A 19565-nucleotide genomic window follows, 5' to 3' on the forward strand; every position below is an offset into this window, starting at 1 on the left:
TATATGTGTGATGCCCCATACCCCATTATATCTGTGAAGCCCCGGACCCCATTATATCTGTGACGCCTTATACCTCATTATATCTGTGATGTCCCAGACCCCATTATATCAGTGATGCCACGGACTTCATTATATCTGTGATGCCCCGGACCCCTTTACTCCTCAGGCTCCCAGCACCAGCATGCTATGGATAGAAGCTCCGGTCCCTATTATATGTGTGATGTCCCAGACCCCATTATATCTGTGATGCCCCGGACCCCATTATATCTGTGATGCTTTGGACCCCATTACATCTGTGATGCCCTGGTCCCCATTATATCTGTGATGCCCTGGACCCCATTATGTCTGTGATGCCCCAGACCCCATTATGTCTGTGATGTCCCGGACCCTATTATATCTGTGATGCGCCTAACCCCATTATATGTGTGATGCCCCGGACCCCATTAGTTCTGTGATGTCCCGGTCCCCATTATATGTGTGATGCCCGACCCCATTATATGTGTGATGCCCCGGACCCCATTATATCTTTGATGCCATATACCCCATTATATCTGTCATGTTCCAGACCCCATTTTATCAGTGATGCCCCCGGACTTCATTATATCTGTGATGCTGCGGACCCCATTACTCCTCAGACTCCCAGCACCATCATGTTATGGACAGAAGCCCCGGTCCCCATTATATGTGTGATTACCCGGACCGCATTATATCTGTGATTCCCCAGACCCCATTATAACTGTGATGCCCCGGATCTCATTATATCTGTGATGCCCCGGACCCCATTATATCTGTGATGCTCCGGACCCCATTATATCTGTGATGCCCCGGACCCCATTATATCAGTGATGAACCGGACCCCATTATATCTGTGATTCCCAGGTCCCCATTATATCTGTGATGCCACAGACCCCATTATATCTGTGATGCCCCAGACCCCATTATATCTGTGATGCCCCAAACCCCATTATATCTGTGATGCCCCGCACCCTATTATATCTGTGATGCCCCGGACCCCATTATATCTGTGATGCCCCGGACCCAATTATTTCTCTGATGCCCTGGTCCCCATTATATGTGTGATGCCCTGAACCCCATTATATCTGTGATGTCCCAGACCCCATTATATCTGTGATGCCCCGGACCCCATTATTTATGTGATGCCTCGGACCCCATTATATCTGTGATGCTCCGGTCCCCATTATATCTGTAATGCCCCGGACCCCATTATATCAGTGATGCCCCGAAACCTATTATATCTGTGATGTCCCGGACCCCATTATATCTTATATCTGTGATGCCCTATACCCCATTATATCTGTGATGCCCCGGAACCCATTATATCAGTGATGTCCCGGTCCCCATTATATGTGTGATGTCCCGGACCCCATTATTTCTGTGATGTCCCGGACCCCATTATATATGTGATGCCCCGGACCACATGATATCTGTGATGCCCCGGACCCCATTATATCTGTGATGTCCTGGTCCCCATTATATCTGTGATGCCCTATACCCCATTATATGTTATGCCCCGGACCCCATTATATCTGTGATGCCCCGGTCCCCATTATATCTGTGATGCCCCAGACCCCATTATATCTGTGATGCCCCAGACCCCGTTATATCTGTGATGTCCCGGTCCCCATTATATCTGTGATGCCCTATACCCCATTATATCTGTGATGCCCCAGACCCCATTATATCTGTGATGCCACGGACCCCTTTATACGTGTGATGCCCCGTACCCCATTATATCTGTGATGCCCCGGACCCCATTATAGCTGTGATGCCTTATACCTCATTATATCTGTGATGTCCCGGACCCTATTATATCAGTGATACCACGGACTTCATTATATCTGTGATGCACCGGACCCCTTTACTCCTCAGGCTCCCAGCACCATCATGTTATGGACAGAAGCTCCGGTCCCCATTATAAGTGTGATGTCCCAGACCCCATTATATCTGTGATGCCCGAACCCCATTATATCTATGATGCTCCGGACCCCATTATACGTGTGATGCCCCGTACCCCATTATATCTGTGATCCCCCGGCCACCATTACATGTGTGATGGCCTGGCCCCCATTATATGTGTGATGCCCCGGACCCCATTATATGTGTGATGCCCCGGCCCCCATTACATGTGTGATGTCCCAGTCCCCATTATATCTGTGATGCCTCGGACCCCATCATATCTGTGATGTCCCAGCCCCCATTACATGTGTGATGCCCCGGACCCCATTATATGTGATGCCCCAGTCCCCATTATATCTGTGATGCCCCGGACCCCATTATATCTGTGATGTCCCAGACACCATTATATCGGTGATGCCTCGGACCCCATTATATCTGTGATGTCCCAGACACCATTATATCGGTGATGCCCCGGACCCCATTATATGTGATGCCCCAGACCCCATTACTCCTCTGCCTCCCAGCACCATCACGTTATGGAGAGAAGCCCCGGTGATCCGGTGATAGGACAGGAGAGCCGCCATTATCTCATGACCCCGGGTGCACAGTCCCTCGGGCCGGGCATTGCTTCCCCACCCTCCATGATTCCCCTGCCGCTGTTTGCAGCCCCCGCTCCCGCAGATACAGCACGGTGTGTATCGCTCCCGGTGAGGAGGGACCACTACAACTGTTCATGGCTTTCACATTTCCACATTAATTCACCAAATCATTATTTTCAGCCGAATCATATGGCGGAAGGAGGAAAGAGAGAAGGGGGAGAGAGGGGGGTGGAAAGGGCCGTCGCTTCCACCTCTCCTTTAAGAAACACGGAGCTGGCTCTGACAGAAGCGAGGCTCCGCAGTGAGCTGACCAATGAAAACTTCCCGTCATGGTCACGTGCCCCTCCGAGCGCTTTGAGTTCTGGGGCTTCATTGTGTAAGGCAACCAATGAGCTGTCGCTGTATGAAGCCCCTCCCACCAGGCGTGGCTCCACCTAGCAGAGGCGTGTCTCTTCCTTACTATCGTGTTGCGTCGTTTCCGGCCGCTGCTGCCGAAGCTTCCCCGAGCGGAGTGAAGAAACAACAGCCGCCATTTTGTTTGTGTGTGAGGGACGGAGAATTGGATGAGAGCAGAAGACTCCAGGAGCCCCGGGAAGACGGAGTGATACCGGGCCTGGCCTAGTCATCCGCTCCGGAGCCGCCGTGTGTGCTTACGAGCTCCGCCCTGCCCCCAGTCCATGGCGAGCCGGGGTTCCGCTATCCCTTAGATCCCTAGAGAGCCGCGGCGGCATCCAGCCGTTTGGTCCGCCTAGTTCCACCAGATAGCAGCTGCGCCCCAGGTATCCGCCTCGGCTGGAGCCTGAGGGGCGGCGGAGAGCGGGGAGGGGCCGAGGAGCGCGCTGACCGGAGCAGAGCGAGCGGGGCCTGACCGCGGGGCGCACGCCTGATTGCACTAGTTCCCGAGTCGGAGTCCGGCCATGTAAGCGGCCGTCCCCGCGGTGAGCAGTGGAGCAGCTATGCCGCCCTCCCACGGGCCCGACACCCGGGTGTGCGCCTGCCTGTGGCCGTAAGCCCGTCCGCCCCCAGCCCCGTCCCCTTTGTGCAGCCTGTGATCGGCCCCGGAGCCTGGGAGCGTCTTTGTGTAGGATGACGTCTGTGCACAGGCCCCAGGAGCGGCTGCTCTCAGCATCAGGAGCTCCGTGCGGGGCTGCGCCGGCCGTCCTGCGCGGTGTCTGCAGCCTGTAGGCCGCGGTGCCGTCCGCAGCAGTAGTGGCGATAGCGAGTCCTGTCCACATTCATTGTCACTGGGGAGAGCAGGCGAGCAGCGGAGCCGGGGCGAGAGCGGACACCGCAGCCATGGCCGAGAACCTGGTGGATCCAGGGCCACCGTCAGCCAAGAAGCCCAAGATCTCCTCCCCTGCCCTGTCTTCCAGCGACGGTCCAGGTAAGCGGCCTGTCATCTCCACTGCTTGTGCTCGCTCCTCCCCCGAGGGCAATGGTGACTGCTGTTAGATCATGGCAGGGCTTCACCTGCAGTGTTAACGTGACCCAGGGGTGCCGTCCGCGTAGCCTGTGGGGCGACCCAGGGGTGCCGTCCGTGTAGCCTGTAAGGTTCCCGGGGTGACACATTTATAAAGTGCTGGGGGTAACATTTTATAGGGTGCCTGCAGTCATGTTTGTGTATGTATGGGTCACCGTCCATGTATCTGGGGTAAATTGTATTGTGATGTCAGTGTATTTCAGGTTAATAGTTTCAGGGCTTCGGATTCGGTGTTCATTTTGGTGCAGTTGGTATAAAATGGACTGACTCAGACTCCTAAAATATATAAGTTAGTTCATTAGTACAATGCAGGATGTGCTGTAAATGTTTTCAGAATAATTTGGGAAAGTTATGAAATGTCCTATAAATGTCTGTTCTATTCCTGATCTCGATATCTCTGCTTTTAGTTGCGATGAATCTGTGCTGTACTTTATGTACACGCTCAGTAATGAGGCAGCACTGTGGAGTCGGAGGGTTGGCTTACCGACTCCACAGCTACAGTCCTTTCTGTAGGGGACCGGGGTGATTCTTTCCCCCAGGTGATTTGCTGCAGATCTATTTTATTGACACCGTAAGTTATAATAGAGGTTTGGCTCTGGCATTAGCGTCCATGGTGATGTCCTGAAGGATTTCTCTTGGGCCAGAGTGCTTGAAGAATAATGAGGCTTTAGAGTAATTGCCATGTTATTGATGGTGGCAGGTACAGAACTAGGGACAGTCAGACCATAATCGCACATCACTTTTCACCTCTTTGGTGAATAAAGAAGCCGACTGTTTGTTCCTGTCAGCACCTCTATCATGGTTGGACTTTCACAGGATACAGGTATGTGCACACCATCCTTTTTGGCAGCGCTTTGAACGCAGCTTACTTGTTCTTCCAAAGCGCTGCACGAAGGTGAATCCGCATGTGTTCGTTGAACACATGTGGATTCTCCGCATCCTATACATTGCACTGATAGAATTTCTCTTGCAGAGACTACAGTCTCCGCAAGAGAAATTCACATGCTGCGGTCTGTGAAGACGCACTGCACGTCCGTCTCCACGGATGAGCCGCAGGAGCACGGAGACGCATAGTGGGCAGAGGATTTCTTGAAATCCCATCCACTATGCTCTAACATCTGGCCGCTGCAGATTGCGCGTGGCGCAAGTGTTCTGCGTCCAATCTGCAGCGTTTACTGACCGTGTGCAGTACCCTGAATGGTCCAGCAGTGTCTCATCCATGAATTGTTACAATAGCTCAGTGAAGCAGGGGTCTGCCACAGGAACCCTCTGTTAACTATGGCTGTGCCAATGGCCTGGGGGCGTGCGCTGTTGTGTGGTGGGAAAGTCACTTTATTGTCACTCCAGCAAGGTGTTGTAGATCATACAAGCCCAGACATTGATTCCAGCATTGATGGGCAGCACGCACGCCTGCTGACAAGTGAACCTAGCTCTTCAAGTACTGTCTTTTTGTTACATAGTGAGCATTAGGTCTGTGATGCACAGAATCATGTATACAAGGCGGTGGTCCATGTTACCTGCTACCAGGTCTAATGGCATCTGACTGTGCGTACAGGATATCTGCTGCTTTGTGCATTTACATTTCTTACACTAAAAACCAAGGATTAAATATATTTTAATGTTCACTAATCTTTCTATACTATAGTAGCATGCACTTGTAAGTAAAGACTAGTGTCACCTGTTTAGTGAGCCCATTGTAAAGGCTTCTTTTTGTTGGAAAATGTTTCATTAGGAGTGAGTTTGTTGTATCACCATTAAAATCGTTTTCCACTACTAGGACAGCCCTTTCTTGATCTAAATGTTTGGTTCCGTTCAAGTAAAAAAGCCTATACTCCCCTCCCGTGCTGGCGTTGTTCCAGAGGTGTCAGCACTCGTGGTCCCGGGGCTCTCGTGCTGTTGCGATGCCAGTGCCCAATCAGCGCTGGCGTCACTGTCCCCGTCTTCATACGAGTTGAACATGAAGAGGAAGTCCAGGCTGCAGTTGATCCGACTTCCTCTTCACGTTCAATTCGTATGGCTGATTGGGCGCCGGGGTCACGTATCACAACAGCCTCACGGTAGCCCCGGGAATGGTGCTGACATGGAAGGTGAGTATAGGCTTTTTGTTTTTGTTTTACCAAGCGTGGGGTATGACAAGAAGTTGTCCAAGTAGTGAACAACTTCTATCAAGATTAATCTAAAGAAAATTCTATTACCTTAGACTAGCAAATAAGGCAGTACTTTTAACAATTGTAACTTTTTTCAGTCCTATTTCATTGGCTGTATTGTGAGCAACACATTATTAAAGTTCTTTACCCTATGTGAGCATACCCCTGATACGCCACAGTACAGTAGCAGCAACATTTTTCCCAAATCCACACAATTCAACTTGAGTTTGTTGCGTCACGTGAGCTCTGCGCCCAATGTGCGCTGGCGTCACTGTCTCCACCTTCAGACGAATAAGTAATCCGTGAGCAGTCAGCCGCAGCTCCCGCTTTTTGTGTGTAATTTTATAGTTCAGACTGTTATGAATTATGCATACCATTTTTTTCCATACCTTTTCCAGCAAATTAGTGATTTTTTTCATTGCACTTTATTAAAATTTGATATGTGACTGGGCAGCTTACAATCACTGTTTTATCAGTAGGAGATTGCTTCTGCTTTCTGTGTGAGTGGGCTAGTCCTGCAAGAGAATATCACTACAATAAGAGACTGGCCTCTCTACGTTCACTTCAGCCAGGGAGTAAAATGTTCTGCATCCAGCACTTGTGGACCCACATAAGCGATGGTGGTACCAAAATCACTTTTCTCATCTACTACACAACTTTTGTGCAGTGTATAAGGCTACGTTCCCACGATGAGTCTTTGTGAGTTTTTGAGGTTATAGATTTTCTTAAGCATTTCTGCACCTATTAGGTTACTTGAGGGTTTTCTTTCATTAGACATCGATGATTAGTGTCTTTTTTTTCTTTTTTTTACATGCGTTTTTATCTACTTTTTTCTATTGCTGTTTTTGTCTACTTTTGGTATATCGTATTTTATATAAAACTGTTTTCTTTTGTTACTAAGCTTTGATAAAACTCATTTTTCCTCATTTCATTTCCTCAAGTCTATAGGGAAAATCTGCTAACAAAGTGCATATTTAGCATAAAAGAAATTGCCATGTTCCAATTTTCAAAAACACCATAGCTCAGTTTACGCTGCGTTAAAAAAATTCACCTTATTCACTTAGGTGAAACTGTAAAATGCTGTTTCTTGCACAACGTCAAAACTCATTGTTGGCAATTAGTAGTAGGAAGATGGTAGGTTTGGGGATGACTGACAGCTTTCTTTGTATACGAGTGCATTCAAAGGTATGACTATAACATGGTGTCTGCAGATTGGGCTGCTTTTTCACGGTGACAGGTTCCCTTTAAAAGATCTCTGTTCTCAGCCGCACATCGTTCTGTGTAAAAAGGATCTGTGCTGCCGAGAACTATATGCACTGAGCAATCTAGTATTGATCTTCTGTGCGCATATTAAAAGGAATCTGTCACCAGGTTTTTGCCATCTAACCCTGATTTCAGTGATGTCACTTACTGGGCTGCTCAGTGTAGTTTTCATACAATCACTGTTTGATCAGTAGGAGATTACTTCTGCTTTCTGTGTGAGTGGGCTAGTCCTGCAAGAGAATATCACTACAATAAGAGACTGGCCTCTCGACATTCACTTCAACCAGGGAGTAAAATGTCCTGCATCCAGCACTTGTGGACCCACATAAGATTTTGTTACCACTATTGCTTATCAAGTTGGGCCTAATGAAGAACTGTGTAAAGACAATGGATAAAAAATGCAAAAGCATTCAAGTATCTCATTTATACATTTCCAAGGTTGAGTGAAGCAAAGATAAAGGAAGGAGTCTTTATTGGACCTCAGATTTGTAAGCTTCTTCAAGATGAGGAGCTTCTTCGTTTGTTGCGGGGTAAGAAAAAAGGCTGCATGAGTAGCATTCACAATAGTGGTAACTAAGTTTTTGGGAAACTCAAGAGCAGATAAGTATAAAGGGTTGGTGGGAAATCTCCTCAAAACATAAGGATCTTGGCGGGAATCTGTCAGCAGGTTTTTGCTATGTAATCTGCAGACACCATGAGATAGTGGCTGAGATACAGATTTCAGGGATGTTACTTGTCAAAGTGCTTTACTAACTGAGGATTTATCACTAAGATTGACTAGTGGCAAATAAGCACCTCACTGTCTATGGACTTTGTACGTAAAGAGCCTGGTGAGGGCGGGGGCAGCTTACTGGGCTCTGCTGTATTGCTAAATGTAAAAGCTCTGATTGTGGCAAAATGGATCTAAGTGACACATCGTTGGATTCAGCTTCTCTTTTGCCTACATTATGCTGCTCTTGGATAAGTAGCTAAAACCTGCTGACTGATTCCCTTTAAAGATGCATATCTTAGGCTATGTTCACACATTGCATTTTTGCTGCATTTTTTTTATGCCAGTTAAAATCTTCATTTTACTCTACCAGCAAAAGCTATGATATTTCAGAAATCTCATGCACACTTTTTTTCTCCTAACTGAATTGGATTACTGATGTGTTTTTGAAAATTGCATTATGTCACTACTTCATAGAAAGCAATGAGTAAGTGCAAACAAGCAGCAAAAACCCAGGTATCAGGTTTTGGTGCAGAAAACTCAGGAACAGGCAGTATCCTGTATCGGCATGAAAAACGCAGCAGCTTTACTGCCAAGAGAGCATGTTTTGCCTGCAGGAAAAAAACGCATCGTAGCTTTACATTCGCATCTAGACTTTTTCCACCAAATTGCGGAGCAGTGAGTGATGAGCACGGTAAGAGATTTTACCAATAGAGAAAAGTTATCAAGGAAAATGGAATACATCAATGCTTGCAGATTACTACAGAACCAATAAAAGTGGGTCACTATTAAAATGTAACCTGAGCAGAGTAAGTTGTAATATAATATTGCAAAATATAATAATTGTATTGCCTGTTAGGAATAATAGAGAACCGTGAACACTAAGGGGGTCAGTTTAGAAAAACATATATTTTTATTAAACCATATTAATATACACACGATAATAGCATGCAATAAGGTGAGAGGAACAACTAAAATTGGTATGGGACAAGATGGAGAGTTGACAACAAAAATCCCTCATGGTGGAAACCTGATCCTAGAACCAGACGTCAGCACCCTTGTAAAGGTGTAGTTAATAACATGTCTCTTGAAGATGCGATAATATGTAAAAAACAGTGGCCGTGCATGTAATAGATGAATGGAAACCACAATAGTGTCCACACGGGATATAAAGTGGAGAAACAAAAGTGGACTATGAGGTATCTGATCTAATAAGTCACAAATGTATAAAAGGTAAATACATTTAACACATGTATGTCATCATAGTGTGAGAGATCAAATCCTGTGATAGATCAAAAACTATTACCCAAATCAATATAAGACAAATTACCTTGTGACATATCAGAGGTTGTAGGAGCACATGAGGGACAGTGCAGTGGCCTCGACACGTGTTTCACCTGCTGGTTTAGGCCGGAGGAGTGGTCAATGATAAGAGGCGGGTGCTATTTAAATGATTAAGTCCGAACTGTCAGTGAATCTGCACGCTACTCGTCATGTTGCTCCTCCCCCGTGTCGCGCTGGGCATGATGATGGGGGGGGGGGGCATGCTTCATTACCCTGGCAACACACCCGGCTCTTGACGCCACAGGGGCCGAGCAGCGCTTGTGGGTGGCGCGTCTGCGCTGAAATGTTAAGGGATACCTTACATGACCTAGCATGGGATGAAGAGGCTCACATGGAGGTGGGGCTGAAATACTGGCCAGAAGGGGTGGGTGAAAGGCCGTAGCTTGCAGATTACTGTTGGACAATTGTAAGAGGTGACCTAATGCAGGAGTACAAGAGACAAGCAAAAAAGAGTTGTCACTCAATGAGGACCAAATTTTATAGTCCAATTTCTGGAACTGTTAATCCATAATAGTGTTTAGACAGGTTTTGGTTATTTAAATTGTTGCGAAGTTTCCTCTAAATATTAGGAAATTGGCGTAACAATATTCTGCATCTTTATATTTACAAAAATGTTTCAAAGCACTGAAACTTTTGTGCATTAATTATATGTAGCAGTTAAAGGAAAACTGATATCATAGAAACGAGAACTAAAAGTTTTCATTGTCTGATTTGAATTCAGGAGGTCAAAATCATTGAGAAATTGCTGATTTCATAACTGAACCTGACATTGTTCTAAATATTTTCAAAAGTTATCACGAGAGTGTTAGTAAACCTGTTGTCAGATAGTCAAGCATATTCATGAGTTCTGTATAACCCCGTCCCCCACCATGGATTGGCAGATTTTTGTTAGCACTGTGCCTAGGCAGAAAGCTGCCAGTCAGTGGTTTTGGTGGAGTCATACAGAGCTCAGCATTCACAGAGAACAGCAAAGATCTTCAGCAGTAGAGAAAACTGATTTTACAGCGTAAGGCTATGTGCCCACGATGCAGAAATGCTCAGGATTTTTTCTTAAGCGTTTCTGCAAAAGTTATGCGGATTGTACATGCGTTTTCCTGCCAGGGACATGCGGATGTGAAGCGGTCTTCACTTGCATTTCCGCATGCGGTTTAACAAGCGCTTTCCAAGCGATTTTTAGCATCACTTGGAAAAGTGCTTGACAACTTGGTCACACTACATAAATCCATGCAGCCGACATGGATTTATATAGTGTGACCGAAAGAATGGTAAAAAAATAAATCTATACTTGCCTTCCGATGGCCCCCGCAGTCTTGTTTCCCTCCGTCCCGGCTGCCGGCAGTGGTACACTGAAGGACCTGCCGACGTCAGCGTCGCGTGACCCGTCACATGACTATGACGTCAGCGCAGGTCCTTCAGTCCATAGCTAGCTGCCGGCAAGCACAGACAAGGAGACCGGGGGCCATCAGAAGGTAAATATAATCTTTATTTTTTATTTTATTCTTTTTTTTTTTTTTTTACAGTTTCTATGATACCCGGATCCGGAGGAGAGTCTCCTCTCCTCTAGACCTGGGTACCATCTGCACATTGAACGCGTGCGTTCCGCATGTCCTTATCTAGTGAAGCGGAATGCATGCGTTCTAATGCAAGTCAATGGCGGTGAAAACAGCAGTTCCGCAAAATAATTGGTAGTGCTGCGTTTTTTTCCGGAATGATAATCCGCAGCGGAAATTTCCGCAGCATGTGCGCAGCACATGCGGATTATCATTGGGGAACATGGCAGGCCTTCTACCATGCGTTTTTTAAGCGTTTCTGCTGCGTTTTTGCCGCTGCGGAAATGCTTAAAAAACGCGTTGTGGGCACACAGCCTATCGCAGGTTGTTTACTAAACAGAAGACTCCCCTTGGTCTTCGATTGCTAAACTCCCATGCTTTTTCCCCCTCTATTTTACCCCCTTCTTTTTTTTTTCTCTGGAAAAGAGATGATTGTAGATAGTGGCACTCACCACTGGTACTTAGGGTAACGTGCGAAGTGTATACCTGGAGGAAAGGAGACTAGGGATATCTGTTCCGCATGAAACACGCTTCTTCCGCTTTTTCTCTATTCCTTAGATTTGCTTATGTACTGTCAAGGAGATTGTTATTTTATTATTGATACTTCATTGTCTCTTAGTTTCCAATTATGTTAAGTAATCGGTTTTATAGTGCTTTCCACCGCCTGAGGTTTGATTTACTTTGTGCGATTCTCTTTTGAAAACAACAAAATGTTGAATTAGAAAAAAAATTGATTTGATTAATAATAACAGTGGAAGTGACATATCTCTGGAATCAGGGTCTTTTTCCTACATTCTGATGCTCTCAGATGGGGTAGCTAAACCTGCTGACAGATTCCCTTTAAGTGCAGTCTGCTATTAAGCTACCTATAGCCAAATGTGTGCTGCACAGCTGTCATTTGTATACTGTTGGTTGGGTAGTGTAGACCCACCCTTACATAGGTTGAAGAGAGATGAATGTCCTTCAAGTTCCAACCATTTTAGATAAAATCGGGCTCAACTCATATTTGAAGACCTTTTCCCTTGCAGAGATGTTAGCAATCAAATATTTGGTATCTAACACGTTAAATTTTAAGTCCAAGTGGATATTAGTACATGGGTTTTCACTGAGGGCGTGTACTTCTGCTTCCTATATGACGCTGGCCGATCATAAGCAGGCAGCAACATAGAAGTACAGAAGGACCTGTGATGTCGTCAGGATCACATGACCTGAGTCCTAAGGTCCTGCCAGCTGGAGTGTGCAGTCTAAATAAGCACAGAAAATTTGTTTGAAAGGATATGGATGTTTGTGGTGGGGAGGATTTTTTTTTCTTAATCTCGTGTAGTATTGGTTTTTTTTTTTTTTTTTTTTTTTTTTTCAGTCAGATGCTCCTGATTAATGCAGACGTGCACGCCATTTCATGAATCTGGAGCGTCTGATGAGTGACATGCGCCCCGGTGCACTACGCCAGAGATCTCACTGCAGTCAGGGGGCTACAGTGAGATTTCTGGCGTAGGGAACGCCACAGCTAGTCATGTATTCGATGAGCTGAGGCGTGCTGCCCCAACTTCCCCCATTTTATCAGAGCTGAAGAAACCCGCCAAAAGACGCAAAAATTAGGTGCAACTCTATAATGCACCTAACATTTTTAACTTGTTAAAACTTTTAAGCCAGAATTGTGCCATTTAAAGCTTTGACAAATTGGCCCCTATGTGTTTCTGTAGCTGCAAAATTATTAAAAGGGATTATCCACTACTAATATTTATATTAAAATTTGGTCATGGTGGTATAAAAATCACCTATGGGACCTTTTGCACTGCTGCTTTTGTGCAACACCAGTCGTCTTTGCTCCTTCTCCAGCAGGGAATGTCTCGTGACCGTTGTAGCTGGAAAAGAGAGCTGGCTCAGAGTGTCAAGTCTGAAACAGACAATTGGTCACTGATTGGCTGCAGCAGTCATGTGACTTCGGATAAGGTTTTTTTTATTTTTACACCACCCTGGGCCTGGTTTTAATATAAAAGTAGTCATATACAACTCCTTTATCAATGTCTTTTAAGTGGATTTGTGACCACATAAAAGTTGATAGTGTTATAAATCAATACTGGAAAACTCAGCAGAGAAATATGTTACAAATTCCACTGACAGATTCATAGTTATCTCATTGTGTGCCCAGCATTGTACAGTGCAACATACCGGCTGCAGAGGCCAAAAAAATGATTTAAGTAAATACACATATTCAAATAATGCCCCTTTTGGGAATTGATCAACAGTTTTTTTGCTATATAATCTGAGAGCCGCATGATATAGGGGCAGAGAGCCTGATTCCAGCGATGTCACTTGCTGGGGTGCTTTATGCTGTTTTGATGGGATCCCTGTTTTCTCTTCAGTAGATGTAGCAGAGGTCAGAAAACTGCCCTGTGTATAACCCTGCCCCCAGCACTGTGCATTTTCAGCAAGATGCCAATCAGTGGTGGGGGCGGCCTTATACACAGATTAGCCTGACTGGCCTGCTAGGTCACACTTTAGTGGCCTAATGATCTGATTACTGATTGTATTGAATCTACAGCACTGTCTAATAAGTGATACCCTGATTACAAGAATGTATGTGTTCCTACACCGTTCCTGCTCTCAGATTAAATGGCAAAACCTGCTGACAAATTCCCTTTAAGGACACTTATTGAAAAAGACTATGGAAATTGAAATGCATTTTTTTTTCAGTTGCTGCAACCTAACCAAAACATGCAGTAAGCAGCGACCAAAACTGTATTAATATGTCAGCTTGCCTCTCTAACAGAGCCCTTGCGTAGGTCCATCAACGGATAAATGTTAACGTTACGGGTGTTACAAAATAATTTGGTTTGTGGCTATTTTTTATTACAAAATTCCACTTTTTTTTTTTTTTTTTTTTACACACCTGAAAAATCATGTTTTCAGGTCATTACTGAAGCAATGACTGAATTGTGATTTCCCTGCACTTGGATTTTTTCTCATTATTCCAGTACATTGTTTGATCAAATTGAAACTTTAGGCTGCTCAAAGTACCCTTTTTTTTCTGATGACCGCTTTATACCTCCTCGACATTGTCTCAAGCAGCTTCATCAGGTGGAATGGCTTGCAATGAACCGATGGGTATGCCTTCTCAAGAGCTTATTCATGAGATCATTTGCCTTCAGAATGTGTTTTCGACCATCAGTTGTGTTTTGCAGAGGCGTTGTTGGTACGCCTTTCCATAAAGTGCTGAGCCCTATTCCACAGCTGTTCTAAGCGAGTATGTGGCAAGAGCCACTTGCATAACTACCTAGAGACGCCAGCCCATCATTATTTTAGGACATGAAGATTAGTCAATCCAGAAAACTGCTAGAACCTTGAAGGTATCTTCAAGTGCAGTCATGAAAACCGTCAATCGCTATGATGAAACTGGCTCTCATGAGGACTGCTCCAGGACAGGAAAGCCAACCTGCTGCAGAGGATAAGTTCATCTTGGTTACTAGCCTCAAACTCCCAATTTGACAGTACTTCAGATAACAGCCCTCATTAATGATGCACAGACATCATCAACATCAACTGTCCCAAAGAGACTGCGAAAAATTGTCACATAAAAGCCGCTACTGAGGAAGAGACTTCTTCTTTGGGCCAAGGACTGGACATTAGATTAGTGGAAATCTGTGCTATGGTCTGAGTCCGAATGTGAGATGGTTTTTACATGTGTGCGACCCAAAGTGAAGCATTGGGTGGGAGGTGTGATATGGGGTGCTTTGCCAGTGACACATTAATTGATTTATTCCAAATTCAAGGCACACTAACCCAGCATGGCTACCACAGCATTCTGTAATGACATGCCATCCCGTTTGCTTTGCACCTAGTAGGGTGGTCATTTGTGTGGCTTTCACAATCACCCGATCTCATTCTAATTGACATGATTTGAGATGAGGTGGATGTAGAATGAAGTCAGAGGCCAACAAAGCTCAGCTTCACAACTGTTGGAAAGCTATTCCAGATGACTACCTGATGAATCTGCCTGCAGTTTATTTTAGCTACTGAGACAGAATTAACTGGATAGACAGCCTGCACTTAACAGTAATTAAAAAAAAATGACTATAAATGCACAGACTTAAATGGCAGCCAGGGACATGCTGTGTGCCCCAATGGCTGGTATCTCGGTACTTCTGTGAAGATCAGCAAGTCTGAGCATCATGGGAGACTGCAACTTTAACTATATAGTACTATACTATGGTATATAATAGTTTAATCACTTATACTATCACAGCTTCAAGTCTTGTAAGGGGATTAAAAAAGGTAGAAAATTAAAGTTTTAAAAAATAACCTAGCCTCTTGTCCCCCATTAAAAATATAGGCATATTTGGTACTGCCACATCCATAAAAGTCCAGATTATCAAAACATACAATTAGTCAATCCATATGGCAGATGCCATAAAGAGAAAAAAAAATCCAAACACCAGAATTGAGGGATATTTTTTGGTCCCACACCTCCCTAACAAAAAAAAAAAAGGACGTGTCTGCTCTTTACAAAGAACAAGCCCACGCACAGCTAAATGTATGGAATAATGTTACGGATTTCAGAAAAAGATGAGACCAACAATAAGTTTTGTACAAACTCTTTTTTTTTTCTCTCCTCTTAATAAACTTTGCAAGTCGGTGATCGCTATACTCACACTGCCTTGAAGAATCATTTGAGAGGTCGTTTTTACCAATGACCATTATAAAAACAATGGTGAAATTGGAATTTTTCTTCACCATTTCATCCTATTTGGAATCGTACCGTTTTTTTTAGTGCTTCATATAGTAAAATGAATGGTGTCATTCAAAACTACAGCTCTTTTTGCAAAAGAACAAGTCCTCACATGGCTGTGTCTATAATAATAAATAAAAATTATGCTTCTTGAAAGCTGAGGAAAAAATGCAAATATAAGGCTGTGTTCACACATGTTGGGTTTTTCAGCGTCACAAATCTGCAGCAAAACCTAATCTCAGACAGGAAATCAGCTGCGTCAGAAACGCAGGTTTTGCTCCGTTTTTTGATGCGTTTTTTTCAATGTCCTTTTGTCTCTATTTATGCATGTACATAAAGTTCTGTGAAAAAAAATGGCATGCTCTATTTTCCAAAAACCCAACCAAGGCGCAAAATACGCAACAACAAAAAAAACATGGTGTGTGAACAGAGAACTCTGGTTTCTCATAGACTTTGCTCTGGTACTGTGAAACGCAGCTGAAAATTTGCATAAAAATCTGCAGCAAAAAACACTGTAAAACCAAACGTGTGAACATAGCCTAAAAGTAAAAATTGGCAGAATGAAGGGTCTTAAGGTGTACATTTTACCCACCACACATGATACCAAGCCCCTTTTGAATGCAGCAGTAAGGTGTATAATTCAGTGCTGCTCTATATAAAATCTGTGCAAGTGCTGGACACAGCCAAACTCTGCTCTGGGACTATTTTGATAATGTTTTCACGGTATGCAGTGGTAGCTCAACATAAATTTTCATTAATGAGCCAATCAATTGATATTGTAGCAACTTTGGAAAACTGGCACAGCCTTTGATTTGGCAACCCAAAATAAGAAAGAAGGAAGATTGAAAATAAGGCAAATATTACATTTAAAGTAAGTCCATACACAGAACAGTGAACGGTCTTCCTAAACTCATTCTCCGGATATTCTCTGACTGGAAGTTTCAGTAAATGATGCGGAAGCAGTGACACGTGTGTGTGTGTGTGTGTGAACCTGTCATTCAAGGGGTGAAATCTAGTGATAGTGTTTTATTAACCCTTTCCGGCGAGCACGCTCGGGTGCTTGTCGAGTATTTCAGCATGCTCGGATTTCTTTTATTGTCGCCGCAGCTGCAAGTGTTAGACAGCTGTGACGCATGCAGAGATTGACTGTCCGTCAGTCGATCTCTGCATGTGTCATAGCTGTCTAACAAGACATCCCGAGCACGCAGAAAGGGTTAATGAAACATACTCGATCATCACTAGTGAAATCACTTGATCAGCTCTTTTAGACCCGCTATCCCTGGCCAGGTTTTATGTGCATGTTTTCTCTGAAATGCCACAGCGTGTCACAGTAAAACACATACCTGTTTGAAATCACTGTCTGTTTCTTGCTACCATATTTTACATATGTATTTTTTTATTTATTTATTTTTAATTATATAGGCAAAAATGTTCAGACCACGGTTTTATCTGCTGCAGATCTCAGTTCTCTGAATGCTGAGCGCTGTATAAACCCGCCCACACCACTGATTGTACAGAAAAGCTGCCACTGTGCATAGGCAGAAAACTGCCACGAAGTGGTGTGTGTGTGTGTGGTTATACAGAGCTCATTATTGTGGAGGACTACATGACAGCAGGTTTACTAGCTTTCTAGTGATGATGATCTGCTAATACTACTGTGATTTTATCAAAACTTCAACAAACAGCCCAGTAAGTGACACATTGCTGGAATCAGGCTATTGGCTTCTACATTATGCTGCTCTATTAGGTGTCAAAAACCTGGTGACAGATTCCCTTTAAAGGTGTTGTGCCATAAACAAAAGTACAGTGGGGGAAAATAAATATTTGATACACTGTCGATTTTTCAAGTTTTCCCACCTACAAAGAATGGAGATGCCTGTAATTTTTCTCGTAGGTACACTTAAGCAGTGGGAGGCAGAATATTAATTTAAAAAATCCAGAAAATCATTTTCTATGATTTTTTTTAAATATTTCATGCAATAAAATGCAAATTATTTGATACAATAGAAAAGCAGAACTTAGTATTTGGTACAGAAGCCTTTGTTTGCGATTAGAGGTCAGACGTTTCCTGTAGTTCTTGACCAAGTTTGCACACACTGCAGCTGGGATTTTGCCCCACTCCTCCATACAGATCTTCTCCAGATCTTTCAGGTTTCGGGGCTGTCATTGGGCAACATTGAGTTTCAGCTTCTTCCAAAGATTTTTCTATTGGGTTCAGGTCTGGGGACTGGCTAGGCCACGCAAAGACCTTTAAAATGCTTCTTATGGAGCCACTCCTTAGTTGCCTTGGCTGTGTGTTTCGGGTCATTGTCATGCTGGCAGACTAAAGGTACAGTCTCGCATAATGACGCACCAGCGATCCCTACAATGATGTGACCTGGCCGATATCGCTGGTGAGCTGTCAAACAGGCATTCTCACCAGCGATCAGGGGAGCAGCGACATCGTGGAAAGAATCTTTCCACGATGTCCTGCTCCTGGTTACCAGCCTGCTGCTGAAGCAGGAGCAGGCTGGTAACATGATAAACAGCGGGTTACTAGGGGCACACGCGCACTTAGTAACCCGCTGTTTATCATGGTTACCACTCTGCTACGGTGAGCGGGAGGTTACCGCTCACCGTAGCACAGTGGTAACCATGATAAACAGTGGGTTACTAAGTGCGTGTGTGCCACTAGTAACCCGCTGTTTATCATGGTTACCAGCCTGATCGCTGGTCACGCACAGCAATGTGTACTGACCAGCGGGAGGGCAAGGACCAAAAAATAGTCCAGGACACTTTGCAGCGATCAGCGACCTCACAGCAGGGGCCTGATCGCTGCAAAGTGTCACACATAACGACATCGCTGGTGAGGTCGCCGTTGCGTCACCAAAACCGTGACTCAGCAGCGATCTCGCTATGTGAGACGGGGGCTTAAGTCACACCCCTCTTTCAATGCTCTTACTGAGGGAAGGTGGTTGTTGGCCAAAATCTTACGATACATGACCCCATCCATCCTCCCTTCAATACAGTGCAATTGTCTTTTCCCCTTTGCACAAAAGCACCCCAAAGTATGATGCTTCACGGTTAAGAGTGTTTTCTTGGGGTTGTACTCATCCTTCTTCTTCCTTCAAACACGGCGAGTAGAATTGATATTAAAAAGATCTATTATAGTCTCATCTGACCACATGACCTTCTCCCATGCCATCTCTGGAGCATCCAGATAGTTATTGGCAAACGTCAAACGGGCCTGGATATGTGCTGGTGTGAGCAGGGGGAACCTTGCGTGCCCTGCAGGATTTTAATCCATGATGGCGTAGTGTGTTACAGTAATATTTGAGACTGTGGTCCCAGCTCTCTTCAGGTCATTGACCAGGTCCTCCTGTGTAGTTCTGGGTTGATTCCTGACCTTTCTCAGGATCATCCTTGCCCCACGAGGCGAGCTCTTGCCTGGAGCTCCAGACCGAGGAAGATTGACAGTCAAATTGTGTTTTTCCATTTTCTAATAATTGTGCCAACAGTTGTTGCCTTCTCACCAAGCTGTTTGCCTATTGTCATATAGCCCATCTCAGCCTTGTGCAGGTCTACAATCTTGTCCCTGGTGTCCTTAGACAGCTCTTTGGTCTTGGCCATGGTGGAGAGGTTGGAGTGTGATTGTGTGGACAGGTGTCTTTTATACAAGTAACGAGTTCAAACAAGTACAATTAATACAGGTAATGAGTGCAGAGTAGGAGGGCTTTTTAAAGAAAAATGAACAGGTCTGTGAGAGCCAGAATTCTTGCTGGTTGGTAGGTGATCAAATACTTATTTTATGCAATAAAATGCAATTTAATTATTTAAAAATCATGCAG

The 19565-nt window shown here is 44.6% G+C and overlaps 1 protein-coding gene across 4 annotated transcripts in view; it reads left to right on the forward strand.

Annotated features, from left to right (window-relative positions):
* The first annotated feature begins 2963 nt into the window (after positions 1-2963).
* The window catches only part of EP300 (E1A binding protein p300), a 106973-nt gene continuing 90371 nt past the window's right edge, over positions 2964-19565 (forward strand). For all 4 annotated transcript variants that reach the window (XM_073644154.1, XM_073644156.1, XM_073644155.1 and 1 more), the window contains exon 1: positions 2964-3900. In XM_073644154.1, the coding sequence (XP_073500255.1) occupies positions 3813-3900 (88 nt within the window). In that variant the 5' untranslated portion in view covers positions 2964-3812. The remainder of the gene's footprint in view (positions 3901-19565) is intronic.

Source organism: Phyllobates terribilis, unplaced genomic scaffold (assembly GCF_046119375.1).
Source record: "Phyllobates terribilis strain yellow unplaced genomic scaffold, ASM4611937v1 Scaffold_8__6_contigs__length_399053987, whole genome shotgun sequence".
Taxonomy (NCBI): Eukaryota; Metazoa; Chordata; class Amphibia; order Anura; family Dendrobatidae; genus Phyllobates; species Phyllobates terribilis.